The 24,024-nt window shown below is 59.3% G+C and overlaps 1 protein-coding gene across 2 annotated transcripts in view; it reads left to right on the top strand.

The window, feature by feature from the left end:
• The first annotated feature begins 2,558 nt into the window (after positions 1 to 2,558).
• MARK4 (microtubule affinity regulating kinase 4) overlaps positions 2,559 to 24,024 on the top strand; it is a 42,220-nt gene continuing 20,754 nt past the window's right edge. For both annotated transcript variants that reach the window (XM_075016155.1, XM_075016156.1), the window contains exon 1: positions 2,559 to 2,934. In XM_075016155.1, coding sequence (XP_074872256.1) covers positions 2,884 to 2,934 — 51 coding nt within the window. In that variant the 5' untranslated portion in view covers positions 2,559 to 2,883. The remainder of the gene's footprint in view (positions 2,935 to 24,024) is intronic.

Raw genomic sequence — 24,024 nt, 5'->3', positions numbered from 1 at the left:
CTTGCCTGGAGAGCCCGTGGTCACGTATTTGTTCCCTTTGCAGGCTGTGATCACAGCTCTCCTCTGTTAAGATGAGAGGTTCAGCAGGCAGGTTTTCTGCCTGTTCCATCAGATTCCTGGCACTTCCCTGGCCCCTCTCCAATTGTTCAACACCCTCCTTGAACTGCAGGCACAGACCTGGCCTTAGCATCCCAGCAGCAGCTGCGCCAGTGCCAAACACAGAGGTGAAATCACCTCGCTGCTCCTGCCCCGGCTTGAGCCGCCAGGCTAGCACTAGCCCCTTTGGCCACAGCATCACGGCAGGAGCTTGTGTTCAGTGCATTATCCAACCTGGGCCACAAGCTATTTTAGCATCATAGCCCCTCAGAATTGAGTTCCCCACCCCACCCACCCTCCAACCCTAAGAACCGGTGAAGGGCACTGGGGTGCAGATGCTGATAAATAGAACTTTCTCCTGTGGTTATAACTATGGGCTTGCCAGCTGGCAATGACTTTATTAGGACAGCTGGGGTTTGCTTGTGCTGTTTTCCAAGGGATCCAGACCATGCTGGGTCAGTGGCCCAGCTGTCTGCTTCATGAGTCACCTCTCCCACAAGTTTTGGGCCTCCCGCAAATGGGAGCAAGGGCAATTTTGTATTTTCTTCCAAGTCACTGGGGAAAAACAATACACGGCTCAGGGCCAAGGACCAGTCCCTGGGGACCCTGCTGAAAAAGGAGCCACTCAGTGATGTGTCCCCAGTTCCAGGTACCTCTTGGTTAGCCCGTAATTAATCTGTTTAACTTGTGTTGTGTCAGGAGCATGGTCCACCTACAGGCAAAGGCCAGTATTCCCTGTAACCCGAGTGCTTGAGTGGCTGCCTGGGAGAGATTCGGGTGCTGTTCAGAGGGTTAGCAGAGCCTCCACAGCAGCTGGCCTGGGTTTCTACTGGTGGTGCACATCTCAACATGCCTTGGTGCACAGAACAAAATTTATTCTGCCCCTGGATTGAAAAATTAGAGGGAACCCTGGCACCCAGACTGCTCCTTCCAGGACAGGCAGCTCCACCACTGGCGACCCAGCTGCTCCGTGTCTTGTTCCTGCATTCAGGGGAGAAGTGCCTGGCATGGATGCCATGACTCTGACCCAGCCACCCTGGGGCACAGGGTCAATGTGCCTTGGCAGCCCTGGTTTCTGTGCCAGTGGGGACACAGCACTGAGGCTGTTCATGGCAGTACCAGAGGAGGAGGCTGCAGGCTCCGAGGATGCTGCTTTATAAATGCGCTAAGCTTCCCCCTGCCTTGTGTGGCAGGCTGGCATGAGCATGGCACTGCCGTCTGCTGCCAAGTCCCTGCAGTCAGAGCTGCACCCTGGTGAGGCCGCCATGGGGAGGGACTGCTTTGGATGCCTGGTGTTCACAGCTGGCTGTGCTTGGGGGGGTGAGCTGTTATGACGAGCATTTGTCTGTCTATCAGCATCTGTCACCTGACACGCTACCCTGTCTGGCTACTGGTAGCCACCTATCCTGTTTGTAACCATCCCTGGCAGTGCCTGGGGTATGCTCCCTCACACTCATCTAGACAACCCCTGCCACCCTTATACAGCCCCCTTCACTGCTTTGCACCCCCGTCCAGCCCCTCCACGCCCCACCCCATCCATTCCTATCCACCTCCCAGCCCAGAGCCTCCCTCCACCCATCCCCATCCATCCAAATACACCCCATTCACCTGTCCCATCCGCCCACATATACCCTCAGCCATCCACGCCTCACCTCTACACACCGCATGCACCCCTCTGCATCCCCATCCACCCTTCCATCCCCTCCACCTACACACACTCCCATCCAGCCCTCCATGCATGTACGCTCCGTCATCCATACCCCCACCTGGGCACTCCCTCCTCCACAGGCACCCTTATCCATGCCCCCCATCCCTCCACACCCCCCTACATACCCCTTCCCCCTTATAAACCTCCTTCACCCCATGCACCGCCATCTGCCCTTATGCACCCCCCTCCACACCACAGACTCCCATCCATCCATCCTCATCCACTCTACCCTTCCACCCCGCACACCCTCTATTGACCCCTCCCCAACCCTCAACGCCTCACCCATCCACCCGTGTCCCACCCCATAGACCCCCTCCCCCTCCTCCTCTCCCTCTCCACCCCATACAAACCCGTCTACTCCGTCACCCCCACACCCATCCATCCATGCCCCAAACCACCCCATCCACCCCACCGATCCCTCCGCCCACTGATCCCTCCATCCCCACACAGCCCCACCCACCTCTCCACCCCGCGCCATCCACCCCACCCCGCCCCTCTCTCCACGCTGTCCCCGGCGCTCCAGGGGCTCGCGCTCTGTGCCGCACCCCGCTTGCTGGGGCCCAGGCCCCCGGCTCTCTCCCCGGCCCGCCCGGCCGTACGCCTCCGGGCCCGGCAGGGGACACGGCGCGGGGGGCGGGAGGGCCCCCCAGCAGGCCGTGGGGGCGCTCCGCCTGCGCCTTTAAGAGGCGGGGGGAGGGGTGGCCCCGGCCCAGCCCCGCTCGCTCCCTGACGTCGGTTCCTTCCCTTTCTCTCGCTGTTTTGCAGCCGCCCCGGCCAGGCGGGGACCCCGCTCGCCCCCTCCCCCCCATGGCGCCCCGCCGCAGCGCCCCGGCCGGAGCCCGCGGCTGGCGCTAGGGGCCCGGCTCCCCCTGCACCGCGTGGGGCCGGCAGCGGCAGCAGCCTCCCGGCGGGCGGCGCCCCGGTGCCGGCCGCCCCCGCCCTTGGGGCGCACGGAGCCGGGCGGCGCGGCCCCCACCCTCCCCCCGCCGCTGCAGCCCAGCCCGGCTCGGCCCGGCCCGGCCCGCGGGCCATGAGTGGCCCCTGGTAGCGCCCGCCGCGCCAGCCCCCGCCCGGGGAAGATGTCTTCGCGCACCGCCCTGGCGTCTGGCAACGAGCGCAACTCGGAGGCGGTGAGTCCTGGGCCCTTTGTTCCCCGGGGCCCCGTCCCCTGCCCTGCAGCCGCCCGGCCCGGCCCGGCGCGCCGCGGGGCAGAGCTTGTCTGCGAGCCGGGGCGGAGCGGGGATGCAGGGGGCCCGGCCCCGGTGCAGAGCTCCGGCGACAGGGGCGGGGGGGCGCGGGCCCGGTGCACAGCCCCGGGTTGCAGAAGCGGAGCGGGGCCCCGGCCCCGGTGTAGGGAGCCTGGGAGGAGCGGGGCCCGGGCCTGGGGCAGAGCCCCAGGTTTCAGGGACTGAGCGGGGCCCGGCTTCGGTGCAGGGAGCGGGGCAGGCTGCTGGGGCCCGGCCCTTGCCAGCTGCGCCCACCTGCAGCATGGTGCTTCTGCAAAGGCTCAGCCGGGGGGGCCTTGCGGGGAGGGCGAGGCTAACAGAGGGGCCACTGCCCCCCAGCCTCTCTGGCTCCCATCCAGCTAGTGCCTTAGGCGCCCCCCCCCCCGGGGGAGAGGGGCTGGGCTGGGCTGGGCTGGGCTGGGGGCGCAGGGGAGTTGCTAAGGTCGGCAATGACATTTGCCTCCGTGAGGGGGCACGTGGTGTCTCTGTGGGCAGGGTGGGGGCTACCACGTGTGAGGTGGGGGGGGTCCTGCATTGGCTCCGCCCAGGCCTTAATCCACTGCAGCAGGGCTCTGCTCCGTGGGGTGTGAGTGGAAGGAGGGAGTGGGGTGGGGATGGTGGAGCGGGACATCCCCCTGTGGTGCAGAGCTGGAGAAGGGGCTGCTCACCCAGCCCGGCCTGCCGCACACCTTGATGCAAACCTTGCACGTGTGTGCTTTGCACACGCACACCTTGCACACACACACTTTTCACACCCTTCTGCCACAGGGAGACCCTCTTGCCCCCCCAAGGTGCACAACCCCAGCCTCACGCCTGCAGGCACAGCCCCCGCCCCACGTCACCCGCCTTGCGCCCTGTCAGGGGAGCGGAGAATCCCGCTGGCCCGGGCCTCCCCGCCTGCCGGTGTGTCATCATTGCCATGGAGTCTCCAGAGCCGCTCTGCCCCTCACTGGATCTACTTCCCAGGGAAAAGTAGTTCCTTAGCAACCAAGGTGGCATTTCCTGGAGCTGTGGGCATGGGGGGCCCCTCTACGCTGGCACCCTCCGCACCCTGGGACGCCGGTCTCGACCCTGGGGCGGCGAACATGGGGTTTCTCTTGGCCTAGCCCCGTGGCCTGGGGGGGCACTGGGATTTCTGGGCAGGGCTGCTTCGTGGTCAGTGCCGTGGTGTGGAGCCCCTGCAGAAGGCATTCGGGGTGGCCTCCTTCCAGCTGGGCTGAGCTGTCCCCTCGCTCTGCCAGGCTGGGCTGAGCCATGGGGAGGCTGGGGCATGGCCTCTGCTGGATACTCCCAGCATGCACCTGGCCTGATGTGGGATGCGGATCCCCTGGAGCGCCAGTCAATGAACCCCTCCACTCTCCTTGCTGGCTGCTGTGCGTGACATTGGGCAGCCCTCTTCGAGCCCGGCTCAGCTTGCGGGGAGCTGGCCCTGCTCCTGGCCTTTGTGTGGAGGGACAGCTCAGTCCTCACAATGGCCCTGCACCCATGGAGACCCAGATGTGTCTGGGCACCTGCTGCCTGTGGCCACTGGAGATGGGCGTGGGGAGTAAATCCATCGTGGCCCTGTGCTGTCTGCCCTCGGAAAGGAGCCTGCTCTGGGGAGATGGCCTGCTCCTCAGCCCCCACCAGAACAGCAGCAGAGCGGCACCTGCCTGGGGTAAACTGAGGCGGGGGGAAGTGACTTGCTCTGGGTCATGCTGCGAGTCAGACGGGTGCGGGGGAGGAGTCCTGTAACTCTCTAGCCCCCCCTTACCTACAGCTGGAGATCAAACCAGGAGCCGTGACCCTTCCAAGCTCCCTTGGCTCTAGCCACCTGACTCCCCACCCCTCAGGACGCCTGGGTTCCTTTCCCAGCTCTGCCACCTCTGCTCCACTCCCCTCACAGATTCTAAGCTCCTGCCTCCCTCTTCCCGCAGCTTTGGCTGTGCCCTTCTCTGCTGCTGCTGCTGCCCCCTTTGGCCCCAGCTGCAGAGGCAATAACTGTGGGCTGGGCTGTCTTGACTCACCAGTGAGCTCTGGGGCGGAGGGAGTGGGAGTTTTCCACCACCGCCAGTGACCCTGCCCGCCCCCTGTCCCTGGCTTCGGGGAAGTGGTTTTCTGAGACTGCACTACTCTCGGGCTTTTCCCCTGCCCGGCTGGGACGTGGGTGTCCAAGGAAGTTTCCTCCAGAGAAGGCCCTTGCCCTGCCCCCTCTGGTGCTGCAAAGTGGGCTCCCGGTCTCCCACTTTCGTGACTCAACCCCCTGTGCTGCCCTCCTGGGGGCAGGGTCCAGGAGTCCTTCCCAGAACCTGGCACCAACCCAGAGCTCTGTGCCCCACTCCACTTAGGGGGTTGGTACCAGGTGGCATCCGGTCCCCTTCCTAGTGAGTTGAGCAAGCCCTCCACCCCCCGCCCTGGCACTCAGAAGTGGGGCTTCCCAAGCCAGTACAGGCTCTGCACCCATGGGTGCTGGTGTCCTCCCTCCCATTCTCCTTTGGGTCCCCTTGGAGAAGTACTGGACCAGAAGAGACCCGACTGGAGAAGTCATCAGATCTAGTGCCTGTGCTGAGACTGGGCTCAGTCAACCTAACCATCCCTCACCTGCTGGGGAGTCCGGCCCCACCCAGAGCTGGGCTCCCCTTCTACTGCGCGATGGCCTGGCCTCCTCTCCAATCCAGAGCCGGCTCGCTGCTGCATCAGGCCTCTGGCCACCATGGCTGACAGTCCATCCCTGCCTTGTTTGGCCTTTGGCCGGTCTGATGGCCGTTCAGCCTCTTCTCAGCCTCTCTCAGGACTCTGTCTGCTCAGTTGTTTTTACCTGTTCTCCCTGCTCAGGTTTGCTAACCCCTGGATCGTTTTTGTTGCTCTCTGGACTGATGTTCTGCTTAATCTTTCCTGTCCCTGTGCAGAATAAATTTTATGTGCACCAAGGCATGTGTGGCTGTGCACCACAATAGAAACAAGTTGCTGGCTGTGGATGCTCTGCTAATCAGCTGGGCAGGACCTGTCTCTCTCCCGGGTGGCCACCCCAGAGCTCACCTTACAGGGAACGCTGCTCTGGATTCTCTCCAGGTGGTTCCCATTTTTCCTAAAATGCAGTGCCCAGAACCGGACCCAGCCTCTTGCTGAACTGCCCGCCCTGTGCCCCAGGACCAAGCACAGCAGGACAATGAGCCCCTGTGCCTTCTGGCTCTCCTGGTGACGCACCCAGCGTGAGATTGGCCTTGGTGCATTGCCTCCCGTTGTCGGCTCATCCTGAGTGTTTTGAGCCGCTGGACGCCGGCTCCCTTACTGCAGCCTTCCCCCCCCGCCCCCCCCCAGCCAGCCCCTACTTTACATGACTGCCTGTAATTTTTTTTTTTTTCCCTGCCTATGTGAAGTATTTTGCACTTGACTTTAAAAATCCAGCCCCGTTCTCTGGTTTGTCAGGGTTGTTCGGAATTCTGATCCCAGCCTCCAAAGCGCATCCTGCCCTCCAGCAGGGCAACTCCTGCAGGGTGTATAACCCTGCCCTTCACGCCGTCCTCTGCATCAGTCCTGACAATACTGACTCCTGCCCGGCCTGGCACCCTGTGGGAGTTCCCTGTAAGCTGAGTGCTTGCTGATCCGCTGGGTGATCACTCAGAGTGCCTGCAGCAGGCAGCATGTGTATCTGGTGGAGGTGCACATCCATGCATCCCTTGGTGCACGTAACATTTATTCTGCCCACAGATGGAAAAAATTAGAGGGAACCCTGAACCCTGCTAAATAGCTCCCGTCCCCCTCCCCGTTGAGCAGCAAACCCACTCTCTGTGCTTGGTCTGCCAGCCAATAGTTCACTCCCCTTACAGTAATTGTCTCGGGACCCCTTGGCCCTAGTTTGGTTATGATGTTTTCAAGCTTCAATCTGCAGCCCCCACAGATGGGCTGAGGCTGTCGAAGGTGCCCTCCTCTCCTGGCGAAATCCTGGTTGAAAACCGCCGTCTTGGAAGACGAAGATCAGAGAGGGAGCCGAGTTAGTCTGTATCTTCAAAAACAACCCAAAGTTCTGTGGCACCTGTTAGATGAACAGATATTTTGGAGCATCAGGTGCGTCTGCTGAAGGGCGTCTTTGTCCACGAAAGCTCATGCTCCAAAGTATCTGTTTGTCTATCAGGTGCCACGTGATGGTGGCTGACACCTCACTCAGGGGGTCCCTGCTGCCGCTCTCCTGCTGCCATTCACTAAGTCAGGAAGCTGAGGGAGAGAAGGAAATTAGATTGGCTTAGAGCAGGAGTGAGCAAACTTTTTACTTTGGGCCCTGCTTTAAATTCCTGCATTTAGCAGAGTCCCCCTAATCCATCTAATGTCATCCAACTTGATGGACATTTCAGGTATGTTTGTATGGGACAAATCCCTCTTGGCGTGTGTAAGAAAATAAGTCTGTAGAATGGAAAAAAACTCTGAGTTAGTCTAGAAGCATGACTGTGCGGAACAGTAACAAATCTCAGCATTTGTAATGAGGTGAGCAAGCCCAACACCCAGTCATGCCCTCCCCACTGAAGGGCCACCACCCACTTTGCACACCTCTGGCTTGTTGTCTCCCATCCAAGCTGTGTGTTCATTCCAGCCTGCTTAGCTGCCATCTAGAAGCAGCTCTTTAGCAGAGGTACCAGGGTTCACTGGCTGCTTGGACAGCCGTGGAGCTCTGTGGTGGAGGCCTGCGGGAAGTGCCTGGTTATTGAGTGGCTCCAGTGCCCAAGCAAGGGGAGAGCTGGGCCCCCAAAGTCTTCCCAAGCCACCCTTCTGCTCAGCTCAGAGGGGGGCAGCTGCCTCAGTACCAGCCCCATTCTCACTAGGCTGTGCCTTGAGGGCATGGCTCTGTGTTGTCCCTCCATGCTCTGCCCCGTACCGTGGACACGGTGCCTGGCGGAGCTCCGTCCCTGCAGCTGCTCCCGTGGCGGGACGAAGGCCACCAGCCTGCAAATCCAGGGGGTTATTTATGGACTCAGGCCAGGTGGGGTGCCGAGTACCACCCCCCTCCCTCCCCCCCCCGGAAGGGCTCACGTGGCATCCCAGCATGCATTGCTGTCTGCCTCCCATGGCCAGAGCGAAGGGGTCTAGGAGCAGCAGTTCCTGCATGATGTGTTGCTGTTTGACTGCGGCCCCCGCCGAGGGACCGGGCTGGGGCTGGAGCCCTGGATCCCGTTGCTCATGCAGGGAGTGGGCGATGCTGCAGCCCACGCCGCCTGTGAAAGGGAGCTGGCGTCTGCCTCGTGCCCAGGTCAGCGAGTGGTTCGGTTTCGTTGGGCACCTCTGGCCTGAGGGCGACAGAGAAGGGCCTGGGGAAGGCTGTGGGGCTGGGGGAGCCAGGAGGGGGCTGGCAGGAAGGTACCGGTCCGGCATGAGGGGCTGGATTCCAGCGCTGGCACAGCTGGGGGCTACGGGGCGGGAGTGAGGGGCATCGGTGGGGCATGGGGGCCAGAGGAGAGGTTGGCGAATGGGCGGCTGGGATACTGCCACGTCGCAGCAGGCCCCCATGAGTGGGGGGGCGGCAGGACCCTGCCATTGGAGGGGCTGCGGGGCTCCCAGGGGGCCTGGATGTGGAGGCGCCGAAGTCGGTTAAGTTGTGTGCAGACCCGGGCCTGAAGCTCCCTGCCAGGACCGGGCTGAGGAGCGCCCCCTGCTGGAGCCGGGAGGGCGAAGGGAGGGAACCGGTGCTGGTGGGGGAGGGGCGGGGTGCTAACCTGGAGGTGGCCAGCGTGGGGGAGGGGCCGGGGGGGGGGCTCGCTGCTGTGACCGAGGGGAGGTGCGGCCTGGGAGAACAGCCCCCAGTGCACGGCCTCGGGCAGGGGGTGCGTCCTGGCCTCTGAACGCCGGCTCCCTGGGCCAGTGGGAACAGACTGTGCCCTGCTGCCAGTGCCCCTCTCTGCTGCAGCTCTGGGCGTCTCCTGCTCTTGGCATGGTGCCTGTCTGGCATGGCTAAAGAGCTGGTGCCCCATTGCCCTGCCTGGACCTGGCACCTCCCCCACCCCCCAGCTGTGCAGCGCCTCCCATGGCTGCTCTTGGACCCTGGCAGCCAGCCCTGAGCCCTTGGGCAGGGGAGGCTGCTGCGTTCCCATGTGTTTGCTGCTCACTCCCAGCTCCTGCCGGGTTAAACGCCGCGCTGGCTGGCACCCCCCACAAGCCTCGGCCACTAGGAAGGGCTGGGGTGCTGCACTGGAAGCCAGGTGCCCTGCCCAGCCCCGGGGCAGGGGAGGCGCAGACAGGACCGGGCTGCGTTTGACTGCAGGGGTGGCGTAGCTACACCTGAGTCTGGCGCTCAGGCTGCTGCCGCACCACCCTGGCGAGGGAGATGCTATCCTTCAAGGCCCAGGGCTGCTCCTGCCTGACAAGCCTGGCCCAGGGTGGGGCAATCCCCTGCTGCGGCCTGGGATGGGTGCTCCCTGCCCCAGAGCGCTGGTGGAGGGGCTGGGTTAGATCTGCATCAGCTGGGCCCGGCTTGCAGCTCAGCTCCCTGGGCCCCAGCCAGATGCTCTGTACGTGAGCTGTGTGCATGTCTCAGCTGCTGGACCTGAGCCGGCCGGCATGAGGGGTACGAGCCCCCAGAAGCTCAGCTCTGCAGCCCAGCTGGGGCCTGGCTCGTGGACACTCAGCCATCCCCTTGCCAGGCCCCAGGGTTGGGAGCAGGCAGGCAGCTTCCCCTCGCCCACCGTGGCTTCCGTGGCAGTGCAGGGCGGGTTATGGCACCTGGGGCCGCCCGCCGGGGCGAGTCAAGCTCCGCGCTCGGCCTGCCCGTTCTGCGCAGCGAGCTCGGGGAAGTGCCGCTCCAGCCGTTAATTAGCTTGAGTTTAAATTACTTTTCAAAGGGGCCGTGCAGAAGCCACGCCCCGGGGATCTGTGAGGGTGCGCAGTGACGGCTCCGGCGGCCCTGGTCCAGAGAGCTCACCAGGGCCCTGGCCAGGGGGCGGGAAGAGGGGGCACTGTATCTTCATGTCCCCTGGTTCCCTCCACATCAGGCGTTCTCTTTCCACAGGGCTGGAGAGGGGGTTCCCCTGGGAGAGGTGCCCTCTCCCCCGGCCCCAGTAGTGTGGCTGGCTTGGGGATCGCAGCTGGCGTGAGAAAGGAGCCCGGGGGGGTGCTAAGCCTGTGGCCTTCCTGGGCGATGCCAGGTGCTAGTGACTGGCTCCTGACCCATGTCCCTGCTGGGCAGCAGTTCAGGGGGCTCGGCCTCGCCCTGGCCCCATGGGGCTCCGTAAGTGTAACTCAAGTGGACAGCTGCGGCTTCCTGCAAGGCAGATGTCCCCTGGCCCAGCCTGGCGCTAGGCTTGACCGCGCCTTGAGCATCCGCAGCCGATGGGGAGGGGGAGCCGCGGAACTGGAGACCGGATGCAGCCAAGTGGGCCCCGGCTCGGGCGGGCGGGCGCAGGGCGAGGCTGATGTAGTGAGGTAGCTGAGTGTGTTGGTTACCCGCTGGGGGTGGGGCATGGGTGCCCCTTTCACTGGGGCGGGGGGGGTGTGCATCCACGGGAGAGCAGAGCTCTGAGCTCCTGTGGAGTCACTGGGGGAGGGTTGGCCCCCTGGCTCTGTCATGGGGCAACACTGCTGGGATGGGGACCCTGAAGTGCTGCCTCTGCTTGAGGGGGGGGTCGGCATCCGCGGTGCAGTTGGCGGGGTGGGTCGTGCTGCCAGAATCGGAGGACTTCCTGCAGGCCGGTGCTTGCTCCAGGAGGGGGGGGAAACCTGACTGTGCTGGGATGGGCAGGGCTCTGCGGCTCTGGCCGTGCTCCAGGATCGGAGGCAGTGGCAGCACCAGGGTGGGATGGGGACAAACCACCTCTTACCTCTAATCTGTGCCAACCGTGTGCAGAATAAACTTTCCGATCTGCACCAAGGCTGGCGCAATGTGCACCACCCGTAGACACACGAGCTCTGGGCGCTCTGCTAATCCGCTGGGCGGCGTTGGACTTTCCTGCACAGCCACCCGAGCTCCCAGCTGGCAGGGAGCCCTGGCGCTCAGGATTGCCGCCCCCTGTGCGTGGGCTGTGCCCGAAAGCCGTCTCTTTCATTCAGTGCCCCTGGCTGACGGCCTCAGTTTACCCACAGGAGGCGGGCAGTGCAAGGAGGCTCCCCCTTGGCCCTATGCCAGCCTCAGGGGGCAGGGGAGGAGGCAGTGCTGGTGGTGAGTTATATTCCCTGTAAGCTGAGCGCTCGGGCGGCCGATCAGGAGAGATTCAGGTGGTGCCCAGCTGGTTAGCAGAGCACGCGCAGCCGGCAGTGTGTGTTTCTGTCGGTGGTGCACGTCCGCACATGGTGCCCAGAAGAAAATGTATTATGCCCATGGATGGAAAAAATGAAAGGGACCCCGGTGGGGTGGGCGTGGGGCAGGTCTAGCTCCTGCCACCCGCCCCTCCACAGTGGCACGAAGCCGTCGAGCCTTGGGCTTTATGGGGCCATCCCTCGCTCTTGTCTCTGCACACCCAGGCCCGGCCAGGTGCTGGGCACAACGCACGCAGACTGCCAGCAACACTGGGCGGAGAGTGGCACAGCGCTGGCTGCTCTGGCTGTGAGCGCCGAGGCTGCAGCCTGGGTCCCTGGCAAACGTGTGAGCCCCCAGCCCCTGCTCCTGTGTGCCTCTGGGGAATCCCAGCTGTTCAGCCCCTCCCCTTCCCAGCATGAGTCACAGAGCGCTCGAATGGGAAAGGGCCTCGAGAGGTCATTGGGTCCAGTCCCCTGCCCTCATGGCAGGACCAAGCACCGTCAGACCATCCCCGACAGGCGTGTGATGGAGATTCCACAACCTCCCAGGCAATTTATTGCAGTGCTTCACCACCCTGGTGGGAAATTCTTCTTCATGTCCAACCTAAACCTCGCTGGCTGCCATTTAAGCCCATTGCTTCATGTCCGACATCAGAGGCCAAGGAGAACAATTTTTCTCTCTCCTTTGTAACACCCTTCGAGGCACTGGAAAACGGCTATCAAATCCCCTCTCTGCTAAACAGAGCAAGCCTCGTTCTTACACTCGTCCCTCCCAGGTCCTGGTTTCTAGCCCTTTAATCATTTTTGTTGCCCTTCTCTGGAACTTCTCCAGTGTCCCCATACCTTTCCTGAAGCGTGGTGCCCAGAACTAGGCACAAGGCTCGGACTGAGGCAGAGCAGAACGACGGCTCCTCGTGTCTTGCTCACAACACTCAGGTTAATGCATCCCAGAAGCACGTGTCCTTTTTTTAGCAACCACGTCGCACCGTTGGCTGCCTGTTGACGGAGCCCGTGGCAGGGCGCACCAGCACTTGAGGGTGTTCACGCTAAGTGAGAACCTGCTCGGAGGCGGCTGCTGGGCCAGCCCCTTCCACGGCGCTGGGACAGAGGACAGCGGTTACTCATTCTGCAGCCGTACAGGCAGCCACTAGAGTGACACACACCAAGCTGTGCAACCTGGTGGCTCTGGGTTCTGGCTGGCCTTGGGGTTGACTCTGCGGCATCTGGCAGGGCACTGGGCACAGACCTGTGCCAAGGCCAGCTTGGCCAGGTGTCTTTAACATCACTGTGGGTAGGACAGGTTCCCTGGTGCCACTTACCTCGCCGAACCACAGGCTGGGACTTGGAGGTGACTGGCCTTTGCTCATTTGGGGTTGGCAGCAGTGCCCTCTGCTAACGCGGGCTCTCTCCTAGCCCCACGGGCCTGGCTTCAGATCAGTGTGCCCTCTAATCTTTTCTATTCAGGGTGGAATAAATTTTACATGCACCAAGGCAAGTGCGGGTGTTCACCACCAATAGGAACACAGGCTGTGGGTGCTCTGCTAACTAGCTGGGCAGCACCTGAATCTCACCGGGGAGGCCACACAAGTGCTAAGCTTACAGTGGGTACTGCCGCAGACCCACGCCCGCAGCAGCCTCTGGCTCAGTAGCTCCATCCCCCTCTTTGGCAGAGATGGTCTCTCCAGACGACCGACAGAGCCTCTGAACGGCTCCGTGGACACGTTCTTGGAGTGCTGCTCTGTATCAGCACTCCAGGGAGCATTCTACCCAAGCACCCTGCGGCTGGAGCTGAGGATTTTGCAAGTAGCAGACCCCGCAGGGCCGTGGGCACACGTTTCACCCGACGTGGTAAAGGGTGGAGCAGACCCAACCCCATTCTCAGTTCTCCTCCCCACCGCGTGGCCCGGTGCTCGCCTTGCCTCTTGTCCCTCTGGGATGCACTTAAAATAAAGACTCTCTAGTTCTGAACATAATTAATTTGGTGTGGTCTGGGTACTGGGTTACGAGAAAGGCATCGGAGTTCGAGATCTGAAATTCTTGCCTGTACTTGTTCTCAACTGTGGTTGTTTGGCAGAAGTCCCTGTTGCTTCCAGAGGCCGTGTCTGCCCCTTCTTTCCGAGCCGTGCCCAGGCAGGCTGTGCTCTCTGCTCCGAGAACCACCTCAAGCGGCCGTCAGACCCAAACCTGCAGTTCCTCCCTCCGCCTCACTTCCGGTCCCTGCAGGTCCTCCTGAGAACCCCAGGAACGTGCCTCCTACCACGGAGACCTAGTGCAGTTCTGCCAGTACCGGTTCAGTGGGCCCTGTGCCGGGGCCTAATGAGGCACGGAAGCATGTGAATAATAAGGCGGCGAAGCTTGACGTGCCTAACCTATGTTCTGGCTGCAGAGCAGTGGGCCGTTCTCACGGGCCTGACAAGATGTGGCAAGGACTGCTGGATCCGTCGGTTCTGTCCACTGAGCTGTATGCACCTTCCAGGTTGGCACTCCCTCAGTCAAGGGAAGCTACGGTGCCAAGGCAGTGCTCCAGTCTGGCTTGGTTCCAACTGGATCTTGCACCACTCCTTGGGGGAGCTTGTGTCTCTCTAGGGCCTTGGGAACTTCACATCCTCCACACCTTTCAAACCAGGATCTGACTTCTCAGTGTCAGAGGATTTGGGATACAGGACGGGGACTGGCCCTCCCGTACTGTAGATACAACCATCCAAAGGCTCTGCCAACTCCATGGCAATACCATTAGTTTCCACCACTGGCGCCCAGTTCCTTGGGAACCTCTGCACCATCTGCCGGATCCCTCTCCTGGGCTGTGCTGTGGGTCCTGTCCCCCGTGTCCCCTGCTGGAACTTTCCTATTCCTCCCTCTTTCCTTTCCCACTGTCCTGGAGAAGGTGTTCGGAGCCAGAGTTGGAAGACAAGCTGCTGGGCCTGGCTCTGACGGTACCGCTGGAGCAGGACTGGTTCCGTTCATCATCTCCAGCCACCACTGTGTCTTCTGTTCCCTCCTCGCTCCAGGCTGATGACCAGTTCCTGGATCTCTTAAGGAGGCTGCAGCCACTCCGCCTGTCTCACAGGAGGTGGTACAGGACAAAAAGTATCTACTTTTTGAGACTGTGGATGCCTGAGTACCAACCACTGTATCTCTACCAGTCCATGATGCTGTTATCCAACCAACCCAAACCGTCTGGCACACTCCAGCCACCTCTGTATCCACCCCTAAGGGGCAGAGAAGGGGTATTGTGTGTCAGCAAAAGAGTCTGAGTTTGTTTTCTCACCTCCCTTTCCCTTCGCCCCGTTCCTTTGTGATACAGCCAGTGACAAAGCAGCCCAGACAGACAAGGAGAGTAAGCAGCTGGATCTCTTGTGTTGCAAAGTTGTCGTCTTGGCCAGCCTTCAGTTCTGACTTTCCCATTACCTGGCACAGTTTGCCAAATGTGACTTTCTAACTTAGGTCAAGTTGAATAGTAACAGAGAGGTCGCTGGGGTAGTCTGTACTCTAGCAAAACAAACCAGCATCCTGTAGCACTTTAAAGACTAATAAGTGATATGTCAGGTTGGTGGACTTGGCAAACAGGCGTCCCCTGAATGCTTGTGCCCACATTCAGGCGGTCTTAGAATAGAGATTCTCAGCCTGGGATATGTGTACCCTTGGGGGTACACAGAGATCTTCCCGGAGGTACATCAGCTCAGCTAGATATTTGCCTAGCTGTACAGCTGGCTACATAAAAAGCACTAGCAAAGTCAGCAGAAACTAAAATGTCATACGATGACTGGTTTATACAGCTCTATAGACAATACACCGAAATGTAAGTACGAGGTTTATATTCCGGTCGATTTCCTTCAGAGTTGTATGTTAACAGTGGGAAAGGCAATCCTCGTTCAGTACGAGCAGGCTGGGACCCTGTAATGTTGGTAAGCAAAGTCGTTTTCAAGTAAGGTGGAACAGGGGGTTTGCAAGACTCGTCAGCCTCCTGAAGGGGGAGAGTAGCCTGGAAAAGTTGAGAACCTCTGTCTTGGAGGAGGACGTACGCATGGGGGGATGACATTCCAGGCCTCGGTGGATGTGGTGAGTGTCTCTTCATGCCCAGGGGCTGTTGAGTACCACAGAGGTTCTCCCCTTTGATGAATCTCATCTCTTCAATCTGAAGACCAACCGTTCCCACCACTCCCTCGATGAACCCAGAGCCACACTACAATTGTTGAGGAGGTACCCACCAGCACCCAAGCGTGAGTCCTGCTGCCCGCCACCGACAGCGATTTGGAACACCTCCGTTCTTCCATCCAGGGCCACATCCATCACTGCACAAGCAACAAAAGACCTAATGGCCCCATTCTCCTCCAAACTCCTCATTGTGTTCTTCCGCATCTTGCGCTCAGAGTGATATCAGAATGCACCAAGAGAACCACCAACCGCCTTGTTTGCCATGGTGCATTCAAGCACCCGTTTTGGCAGGGAAGAGCCTTAGCATTCTTTTGTTACCAGCTTGGCAGGTGATAGCAGTGGACAAGCAGTCCCTGGATGTCATTTGTCATCAAGCTCACCTGTGCTACGGTCATCTCAGAGATCTCTCTCACAGGAGCCTCCTTGCCCTAGAAGTGGATTCCTTACTGCAGAGGGGCTCGGCAGAACCCGTTCCACTGAGTTACCCAGTGGTAAGTGCAGGGTTCTGTTACACCCGTGTCCTCTTGTAACCCACACGCCAATCTGTGGTTCACTGTCCCACTTAGTGGCATCCAGCCCACGTCACAGAGAGAGAATGAGTGTCCTTGACAGCCTAAGCTGAGAGCCAGTTGCCTTTTAGCACAAACTGTAGCAGCACCTGCGCGACATTCCAGAGGTCTCAGGTTCGAGTCTGCCTATGGGCCGTTACACTCATAACCAAGAACTGAGCAGATGGAGCCCCATCTTGGACCTGTATCATCTCTGGCCACTGGTGACGGCAAGCAGCAAATACCTCCAATCAGCTGCGTGCCTCATGTGGGGCAGTCTCCTCATCCCATCCCTTCCAGAATCTTATCAAGCTCAGTTGTGAAATCGGGTAGGAAATTTGCCTCTTGGGAGGCTGCTCCACAACGTCGCTTCTGTGATGGTTAGAAGCTTTCACATAATTTTCAGGCCTCACGCTGCTGATGGGCAGTTTCTAACCATTTGTACTTGGCTGTACATAACTCCTGTCCCTTCTTGGCGTTTGTCCTGGTGCTGTGTGTACAGAGAGCAGGTGCATCTCTTCTCGGCCTTCGCTTGGTTAGGCCTGACAAACCAAGCTCTTTGATTCTCCTGTTAGTGTAACACAGGGTTTCCATTCCTTGGACTCTCCTAGCAGCTCCTTCCTGTACCTGCTCCTTTTTGGCTCAGTCTTTCTTGAACGTGGGAGACCAGAACTTCAGCGGAGGTCTCACCCATGCCTGGTGTAACGTGTCCTGAGCTCTGCTGGAAATACCTCACCGGATGCATTCTTGGACTGACTTAACCTTTTCCACGGCTGAATCCATTGTACCTAGTCATCCTGTGCTCTGCCGATACACCCAGTTTTTGGTTTAGGTTGGATGTTAGGAAAAAGTTCCTAACTGTCAGGGTGGTCAAACAGTGGAATAAGTTGCCAAAGGAGATTGTGGAATGTCCATCACTGGAGATATTTCAGAACAGGTTAGATAGATGTCTGTCGGGGATGGTTGAGACATTACTCGGTCCTGCCGTTGGGGCAGGGGCCTGGACTCGATGGCCTCTTGAGGTCCCTTCCAGTCCTAGTATTCTATGATTCTACTCCAGTTTTCAGTTTCCTAGAGATCGTCCTGTTTGATATTCCTGTACTGGCAATACCTCCCTCCGGCCCAGGTTCTGCCTTGGCTCATAGAATCGTAGGACTGGATGGGACCTCGAGAGGTCGTCAAGTCCAGTCCCCTGAGCTCACGACAGCACTAAGCACCAAGATCATCCCCGACAGATGTTTGTCTAACCTGCTCTTAAATATCTCCGATGATGGAGATTCCACAACCTCCCTTGGCAATTTATTCCAGTGTTCAACCACCCTGACAGCTGGGAAGGTTTTCCTGATGTCCAGATTCCCTTGCTGCTTGTCCTGTCCTCAGAGGTTAACAAGAATAATTTTTCTCTGTCCTCATGTACTTGAAAATTGCTGTGGCATGCCCCTTTTCTCTGGACAAAACAATTGGAATTCTTTCAGTCTTGTCTCGTAGGTCAGGGCCTCTAGGCCAGCGTTTCCTAGTGTGATCCGTGGCCCAGTACCTGTGCTTGGAAAAAAATTACTGGTCCTAAGAAAATATACAAGTTGTGACACACACTCCCATTAATTTGGTACATTTCGTATTTTTCTGCATAATTAAGGTAATAACAGTAATAACAGAGAGGTCGCCGGGTTAGTCTGTACTCCAGCAAAACAAAGCAGCAGAAATGTATTACTTTAGATACTAACAAAATAATTTATTCAGTGATGAGCTTTCGTGGGACAGACCCACTTCATCAGATCTGAAAGCCCATTGCCGAATAAATCATTTACGTTTCTGCTGCTTTGCTTTGTAATAACAGTAAGTTAGGCACATAACATAAATCTTGATATAAAATACTTATGTGCTATTATTATTGTGAATATATAATAAACAGTGAAAATTGATTCATTTTTCATTCACTGTTTATATTTTTGGGCTGCAAAAAAGGGTATTGAAAAAAACCAGGTTCCAACTATATAAAGTTTGGGAAACCCCGTTCTGGACCTGTAATCATTGTCTCTCTGTCTTGTCCTGTCCTGCCGGGGTAGGTAGGAAGAGGGAGAAGGCCACGGTTGTCATTTAGTGGTCTCAAGCATGTTGCTGCAGGATGAACGCCAGCTGTGGCACAGTGGGGCCCTGCTGCCAGGTGGAGAGGGTGCCGGATGCCAGGCTGAGGCTGGGAGGGAGAAGCCTGGGGTGGGGGCCATGGCTGTTGGTATGGGCCAGCAAGTTTGAGCCCGTAGGGTTCAGAAAAGGCAACCCTGGGGGTCAGGGCAGGGCAGCCCAGCCTGCTGTGTAGGAGGGCCCAGCCGTTGTGAGGCTCGGGGCTCATACATGGCTGTCACAAGGGGCTGGGCCTCGCATGGGGCGGGGAGGGGTCTGCCAGGCCTGCGTGCTCTGTGGGCTGGGGCTGGCACTCCTGCAGCGTGGTGGGCTCCATAGGTTCTGGCCCCGCCAGCAAAGACCGGAGGTCGTTCCGTGCTGGCCCTGAGCCCAGCCCGCCAGGCTCGGGAGGGGGGCGCTCTTGCTTAGCTGGGGTCGAACCAGCTACCGGGTGCCGAGCTCCCAGGGCCCAGCAGGGGCTGAGCAGATGTGAGGCCGGATGGACAGAGACACACGCGGGCGTTTCCAAGGAAACAGCAACGATTGGCATGGAGCTGCAGCTGCAGGTCGCTCAGCCTTTCCCAGGGAAACGGCTGCTGTGGGTGCAGCGGTACCCTGCCAAGTGCCACCCTCCTCCTGGCCCACGGGCACCTTATTGCTGCCCCCCCAGGTGTGCCCCCTCCCTCTGCCCCCCCCCCCCCGTGGCCCAGCCAGCCGGCCTATCAGCCTTCATCTTCTCTGCCCCCCACTCCTCCAGCGCCCATGCCAACCCACCCCCCGGCCTTGCTCTACCTACCCAGGGCAGGGCATTTCTGGGGCATCCGTGGGGCGGGGGGGGGGGGCTGGCTGGGGGTTCCCTGGGCTCTGGCAGATGTGTTGGCTGCAGCTGTGACATGGGGCTCCCCAGCTGGTGCCAGCCACTGGCCTCCTGCCTGCACTGCTGAAATGAGGGTGGGGGGGGCTGTGATAGGCCTTTTGTGAGGAAAGGGGGCAGAAAAGGGGCTGGGGCAGGTGGCCTTTCACCTTCCTGATGGGGGTGGCGTTGTGGTCCCCCGTGGGTGTCTTGGAGACCTTCTGGCTGTTGGAGGGGCCCAGGGGCTGGCCAGCCCCCAGGCACAGGGTTTGGAGGGTCCTGTGCTGGGGAGGGGAGGGCAGGGGGTGGGTTCGGGGGAGGTGTGAGGCGGGGGGAGGGGCAGCTGTGGCGTAGGGGGAGGGGGATGTTTCCCTTCTCTGCTTCCTGGTCGCCGCTGGGTTTTCTGGGAGGCAGAGGGGCAGCAGTGCCAGGCGGTGCCAATGCCCAGCGTGATGTGCTGGGGCGGGCGTCTCCTGCTGCCCCTTCTCCTTCTGCCTGAGGAGGGGCAAGCTTGGTTAGGGCGCCACTCGGAGACGGCCGGCGAGCAGCCAGGCATGGCAGGGTGCGTTCTTGCCACGCAGTCAGGGCTGACTTGCACAGCAGCAGGGGGCGCTGTGCCGCAGGGAGTGAGTTTTTGGGGGTCCCAGCAGGGGGCGCTGTGCTGCAGGGAGGGGGTGGGGGCCCAGCAGGGGGTGCTGTGCCGCAGGGAGCAGGACGGGGGCCCAGCAGGGGGCACTGTGCTGCAGGGAGTGAGTTTTTGGGGGTCCCAGCAGGGGGCGCTGTGCTGCAGGGAGGGGGTGGGGGCCCAGCAGGGGGTGCTGTGCCACAGGGAGCAGGACGGGGGCCCAGCAGGGGGTGCTCTCCCTTCACAGGGCTGATCCTTGCTGCACTTGGGGGCACTGTACTAAGGGGGGGGCAAGTACTTAGCAGGGGGCACTCTCCCCTCATGGGGATGACTCGTGGCAGCACTCGGGGGGGGGGACTCAGGGGGGTGGGGCAGGGATGTAGCAGGGCCAAGAAGAGATGGGGGCAAGAGCAGGCAGGGGCAGGGGGCTCGGGGAAAAGCGTGGTGCAAGGGTGGGGCCTCGGACAGGGCAGGTTGAGCCCCTGGTGGCTGAAAGGGGGATCAGCACCTGTGCAAGGATGGACTGGGACACAGAGTTTATCACTCTAACGGTCTCCTCCCCTCCCCAGCTTGCAACGGAACACAGGGACCCTGAGTTTCGCCAGTTCTCTGCTGTCACACCACCCTTTGGAAAGTGTGACGCTCATCCCCCTCTGGTCTAACAGTCGCCTGCTGCTACCCAGGCCCCCGTCAGCCCAAACAATAGAGCACGGTGTGGTGGGTGTGAATGTCCAGCCTTGCCTGTGACCTGGGGGGGGGCCTCAGGTCTGTTCCCAAGGACGGGACACAGGTGCTCAGTTTGCTCTTATAAACACAGGCATTGGCTAAAAGCAGATTAGGCTTGTGAAGCCCAGCGCTAGGGACACTGGGTTTCCAGGGGCCCACGTGGGACAGAGGTGGGAATTTGTATGAAGGGTGCGTAGGACTCGGTTTTGCTGCCCAGATAGCACTGAAGAGTTAAATACTCCTGGGGCAGAGCAGGAGACGTTCCCACGGGTGGTAAAGTTCTGGCTGAAACTCCCGGAGGGTGACGGTGGATTGAGAGGCCTTGGGTGTCTGCAATACCAGCGGAGCTCACAAACTCTGAGCTTTTAGGCCAGGGGTACAACCATCCCTAACTTCGGTATTACGTATGTTGCTTGTGGTGTGAATAAGCCACTGCCCCCAAGTTACTCCATCTTATGGTCTTCCGCAAGCCTACAGCCTCTTCACCAGACATGCCGACGTAGTGCTTCTGCTGTCGACTAGCCCAGGGGTCAGCAACCTCGGGCACGCATGCGAGCCAACTTTCGTCAGCATGCAAGGTGAGAGCTCAGCCCTGCTCCTCCCCACTGCAGCCAGGAGCTTGCTAAAAGCCAGGCTGCCTGCGGATTAGTGAAGGACCAGCTAATGCTGCCAACCACCACCTAAATGGTACAGCTCTGCATCTTCATTTATTCACAAAGCTGTTGCAAGAGGGACTATTAGTGACTTTAAAAAGTGTCACCAGCACTCGGCCCATACATAGAGGTCAAAAGGTCAGATTTCGGCACACTGCCTCGGAAAGGTTGCTGACCCCAGGATTAGCCCTAACTTTTACACGGAGCTTTAGAGAGATAAGGAGGCTGGGGTGATAACTTGTTGGGCCAACTTCTGCTGGTGGGCTAGAGAAGCTTTTGAGCAAGACAAAGGCTGTTCCTCAGGGCTGGGAAACGTTCTGAGGGTCACAACTCAATGCCAGGTGGAACAGATTGTTATGTGTTAACTACTTATGCCGGTTCTCTTCTATCTGTGTAGTTCCCAGCATATTGTGTGTTTCCATGTTCAAAGAGACCATTTGAGGTGAAGTGACCCTGGAGCCAGAGGATAAAAAGGAGGGGTTAGTGGGTTACAGATTGTTGTAATGAGCCATAAATCCAGGATCTGTCCTATGACCCTGTCTAGTAAAGTTATGAATTTTAGCTCCCACGCTCATCTTTTGAAAGGGTTGTGTAGGATGCCTGCGTGCGGAAGGGCTCAGAGGTCAGATACGGAGGGATCGTTCTGCAAAAATCGTTCATCCCAGGTGACGTGCCTGTGTTTGTGTCTTTTTATACTTTTTCTGAGTGAGTTCATTCTGGTTTCACCCACACTATTCGTATCACTGGGGCATTAGGTGTGCGTTATGCTAGGCATGGCCAGGACCCAGGGACCCTGAAAGGTGTGTTGTGTGGAACAGTGATCATCACAGCAATGGAGAGAGGGCTGCTAGTGTTGTGTTAGTGGTTCTGGCACGGTCTGGTGCCATTTTGAGTTGCCGAGCCCTGATCTGTGGGGGAGCTTAACTGGTTGTCCTGTGCAGTAGACAACCACACGCTCGATCATTACATTGATTGCTTCAGGGAAAATCACTGACTATGAAGTCAACAAGCAGCATGTCCGCCACAACAACTCTGCTGCTGTGAGGAGGACAAGACCAGATACTGGTCCAACCAGCCCATAAAGGGGCCACGGTTGTAATTCTGAATCACAACGACTAGGTCAGCAAGGCCAACCCAAGTGACAGCTCTCTGACACTAACATTCTCATAGAGAAAACACCACAATTCACCCAGAAACTTAAGGATATCATCAAATCTTTCCCCCAGACGACTCCAAGAGAAACTCTGCCATTTCATCCTGCCTCAAGCCCACCCTGGGGGCCCTCTGCCTGCTTCCCAAGGTGTGCAAGTGAGGGAACTCAGGCAGACTGATTGTATCCGGCCTGGGAACTCGTACCGGAGGAATATCAGCACACTCAGAAACTATCCTCAAACCTCTCAGGACACAAAGGGCACATTTCCTCCAGGATACAATGGACTTCCTGCAGAAACTCTGCAACATTAACAGCCTTCCTCTGAACACATCCCTCATCACCTTCCCGCACACCACATCCCTCACAATGGAGGCACCCTGCCTGCCTCGAGAGGATGGACAACCCTCAGCTGTCTGCCCCAAACGCAGCACCAAACTTACCCCTTTTATCCACATCCAAAATAGTCATCGTTCACCACTTTGTCCCAATCCATGGGACCAGCGCAGGGCGCTAGGACAGTATCCCGGTGTATGGGGGCACCACGTGGAAGAATTTCTGGAGAAATGCAGCACAGGCGACAAAATACCTGGGAAACCACAATGGTGTTTTCACCCTGTGGGCAGGCAGCCTGGACTCCCACCTGGGTTTCCAGTACAACTTCAGTAGCTACCACTTGTCCATTAAACTCTCCAGGATGTTCCTGGACCAGCACCAACTTCCTGAATGCTGCAGTTGGCTTCAGCAAGGGAACCTGATGGCCAACAGCACAAGGGGAAACTACATCTGCCATCACCGATCCTGTAACCAACCCAAACACCATGGAATCTAGCAAAGCAATTTCTTCACTGATGAGCTTTGCTTTGGGGATCCCCAAGGGCTGGGCTCAGAATCCTGAGTTTTCAGGGCCACCATTCAAACCACTGAGCTATTCCATGCCCTGGAGAAGGCCTCCCTTGCTGGAAATCTCTCACCATCAGCTGTCGGTTGGTCCAATAAAAGCCCTCACCTCCCTCTCGTTGGCTGGCCACCATCTTGGGGCTGACTTGGCTACACCCACCCAGCGAGCATGAAGCTTTCCTGCCCCTGAGCAGCTGAAGGGGCAGAGAGACAAAACCAGAGTGGGGTCCTGCCACTGGCCAGTCTGTTCTGCCTTACCTTGATGTCTCTCTTCTGCCTAAGGATGTCCCGCAGGCTGCCTGGAGTGGCTGCAGTTGCCGATCCCCTGTGGTGCTGGGCAGGGGGGTGCAAGGGGGATACCTGGCTTGCAGAGCTGTGGGGGTTCTGAGCACTTGGGTTCCCCTTCAGTTCGGGGGGGTACCCAGGCTAGGAGCCGTTGGGTTCTTAGTGCTGCAGCTCTCCGCAGTGCCGGGAAGGAGGTGCCCAACTTATGGGGCTGTGGAGTACTGAGCGCTGGGCCCCCTGCAGTGCTGGGAAGGAAGTGCCGGGCTTGTGGGACCATGTGGCACTGAGCCCTGCCCCCTCCCATGGCGCTGGGGGCCCACCTGGCCTGCGGGCTGTGCTGCCGGTGTCCATCCCTGAGCTCCTTCTGCCGAGCCGCCTGAGCTCATTAACACGATCGGCTTCCTGGGCCTGGCCCCCTCGCTGCCAGCCTGGGAGACGGCAGCTCTGCAAACACGGGGCATTTGGCAGGGTGGTGAGGGCTCAGGCTGGGATTTGGGGGGGGGGGGGTCTTTACTGCTGCAGAACAGGGAGCACGTAGCACTGAGCAGCGAGGGTGGGGGTTGGCAGTGCTGTGTGGGGGCAATGGCAGGTGTTGGGGGTCCCAGGAGCTACTCTCGCTATCTGGGCCCTCCTGACACCATCCCCTGCTTCTGCTTCCCTCCCCAGCAGGGTGCAGCTGGGACAGGGGCCGGGGCCGGAGGGAATGGATGGAGTCTCCTTGGAGCTGCAGCTTTCGGGACTGGCACAGGCTGCAGGAACTGGCAGGGGCAGTGACTCTGAAC

The sequence above is a fragment of the Carettochelys insculpta genome, chromosome 22 (assembly GCF_033958435.1).
Source record: "Carettochelys insculpta isolate YL-2023 chromosome 22, ASM3395843v1, whole genome shotgun sequence".
Taxonomy (NCBI): Eukaryota; Metazoa; Chordata; order Testudines; family Carettochelyidae; genus Carettochelys; species Carettochelys insculpta.
Note: the sequence above shows the minus strand (reverse complement) of the source record. Positions and strands in the feature narration are given on the sequence as shown.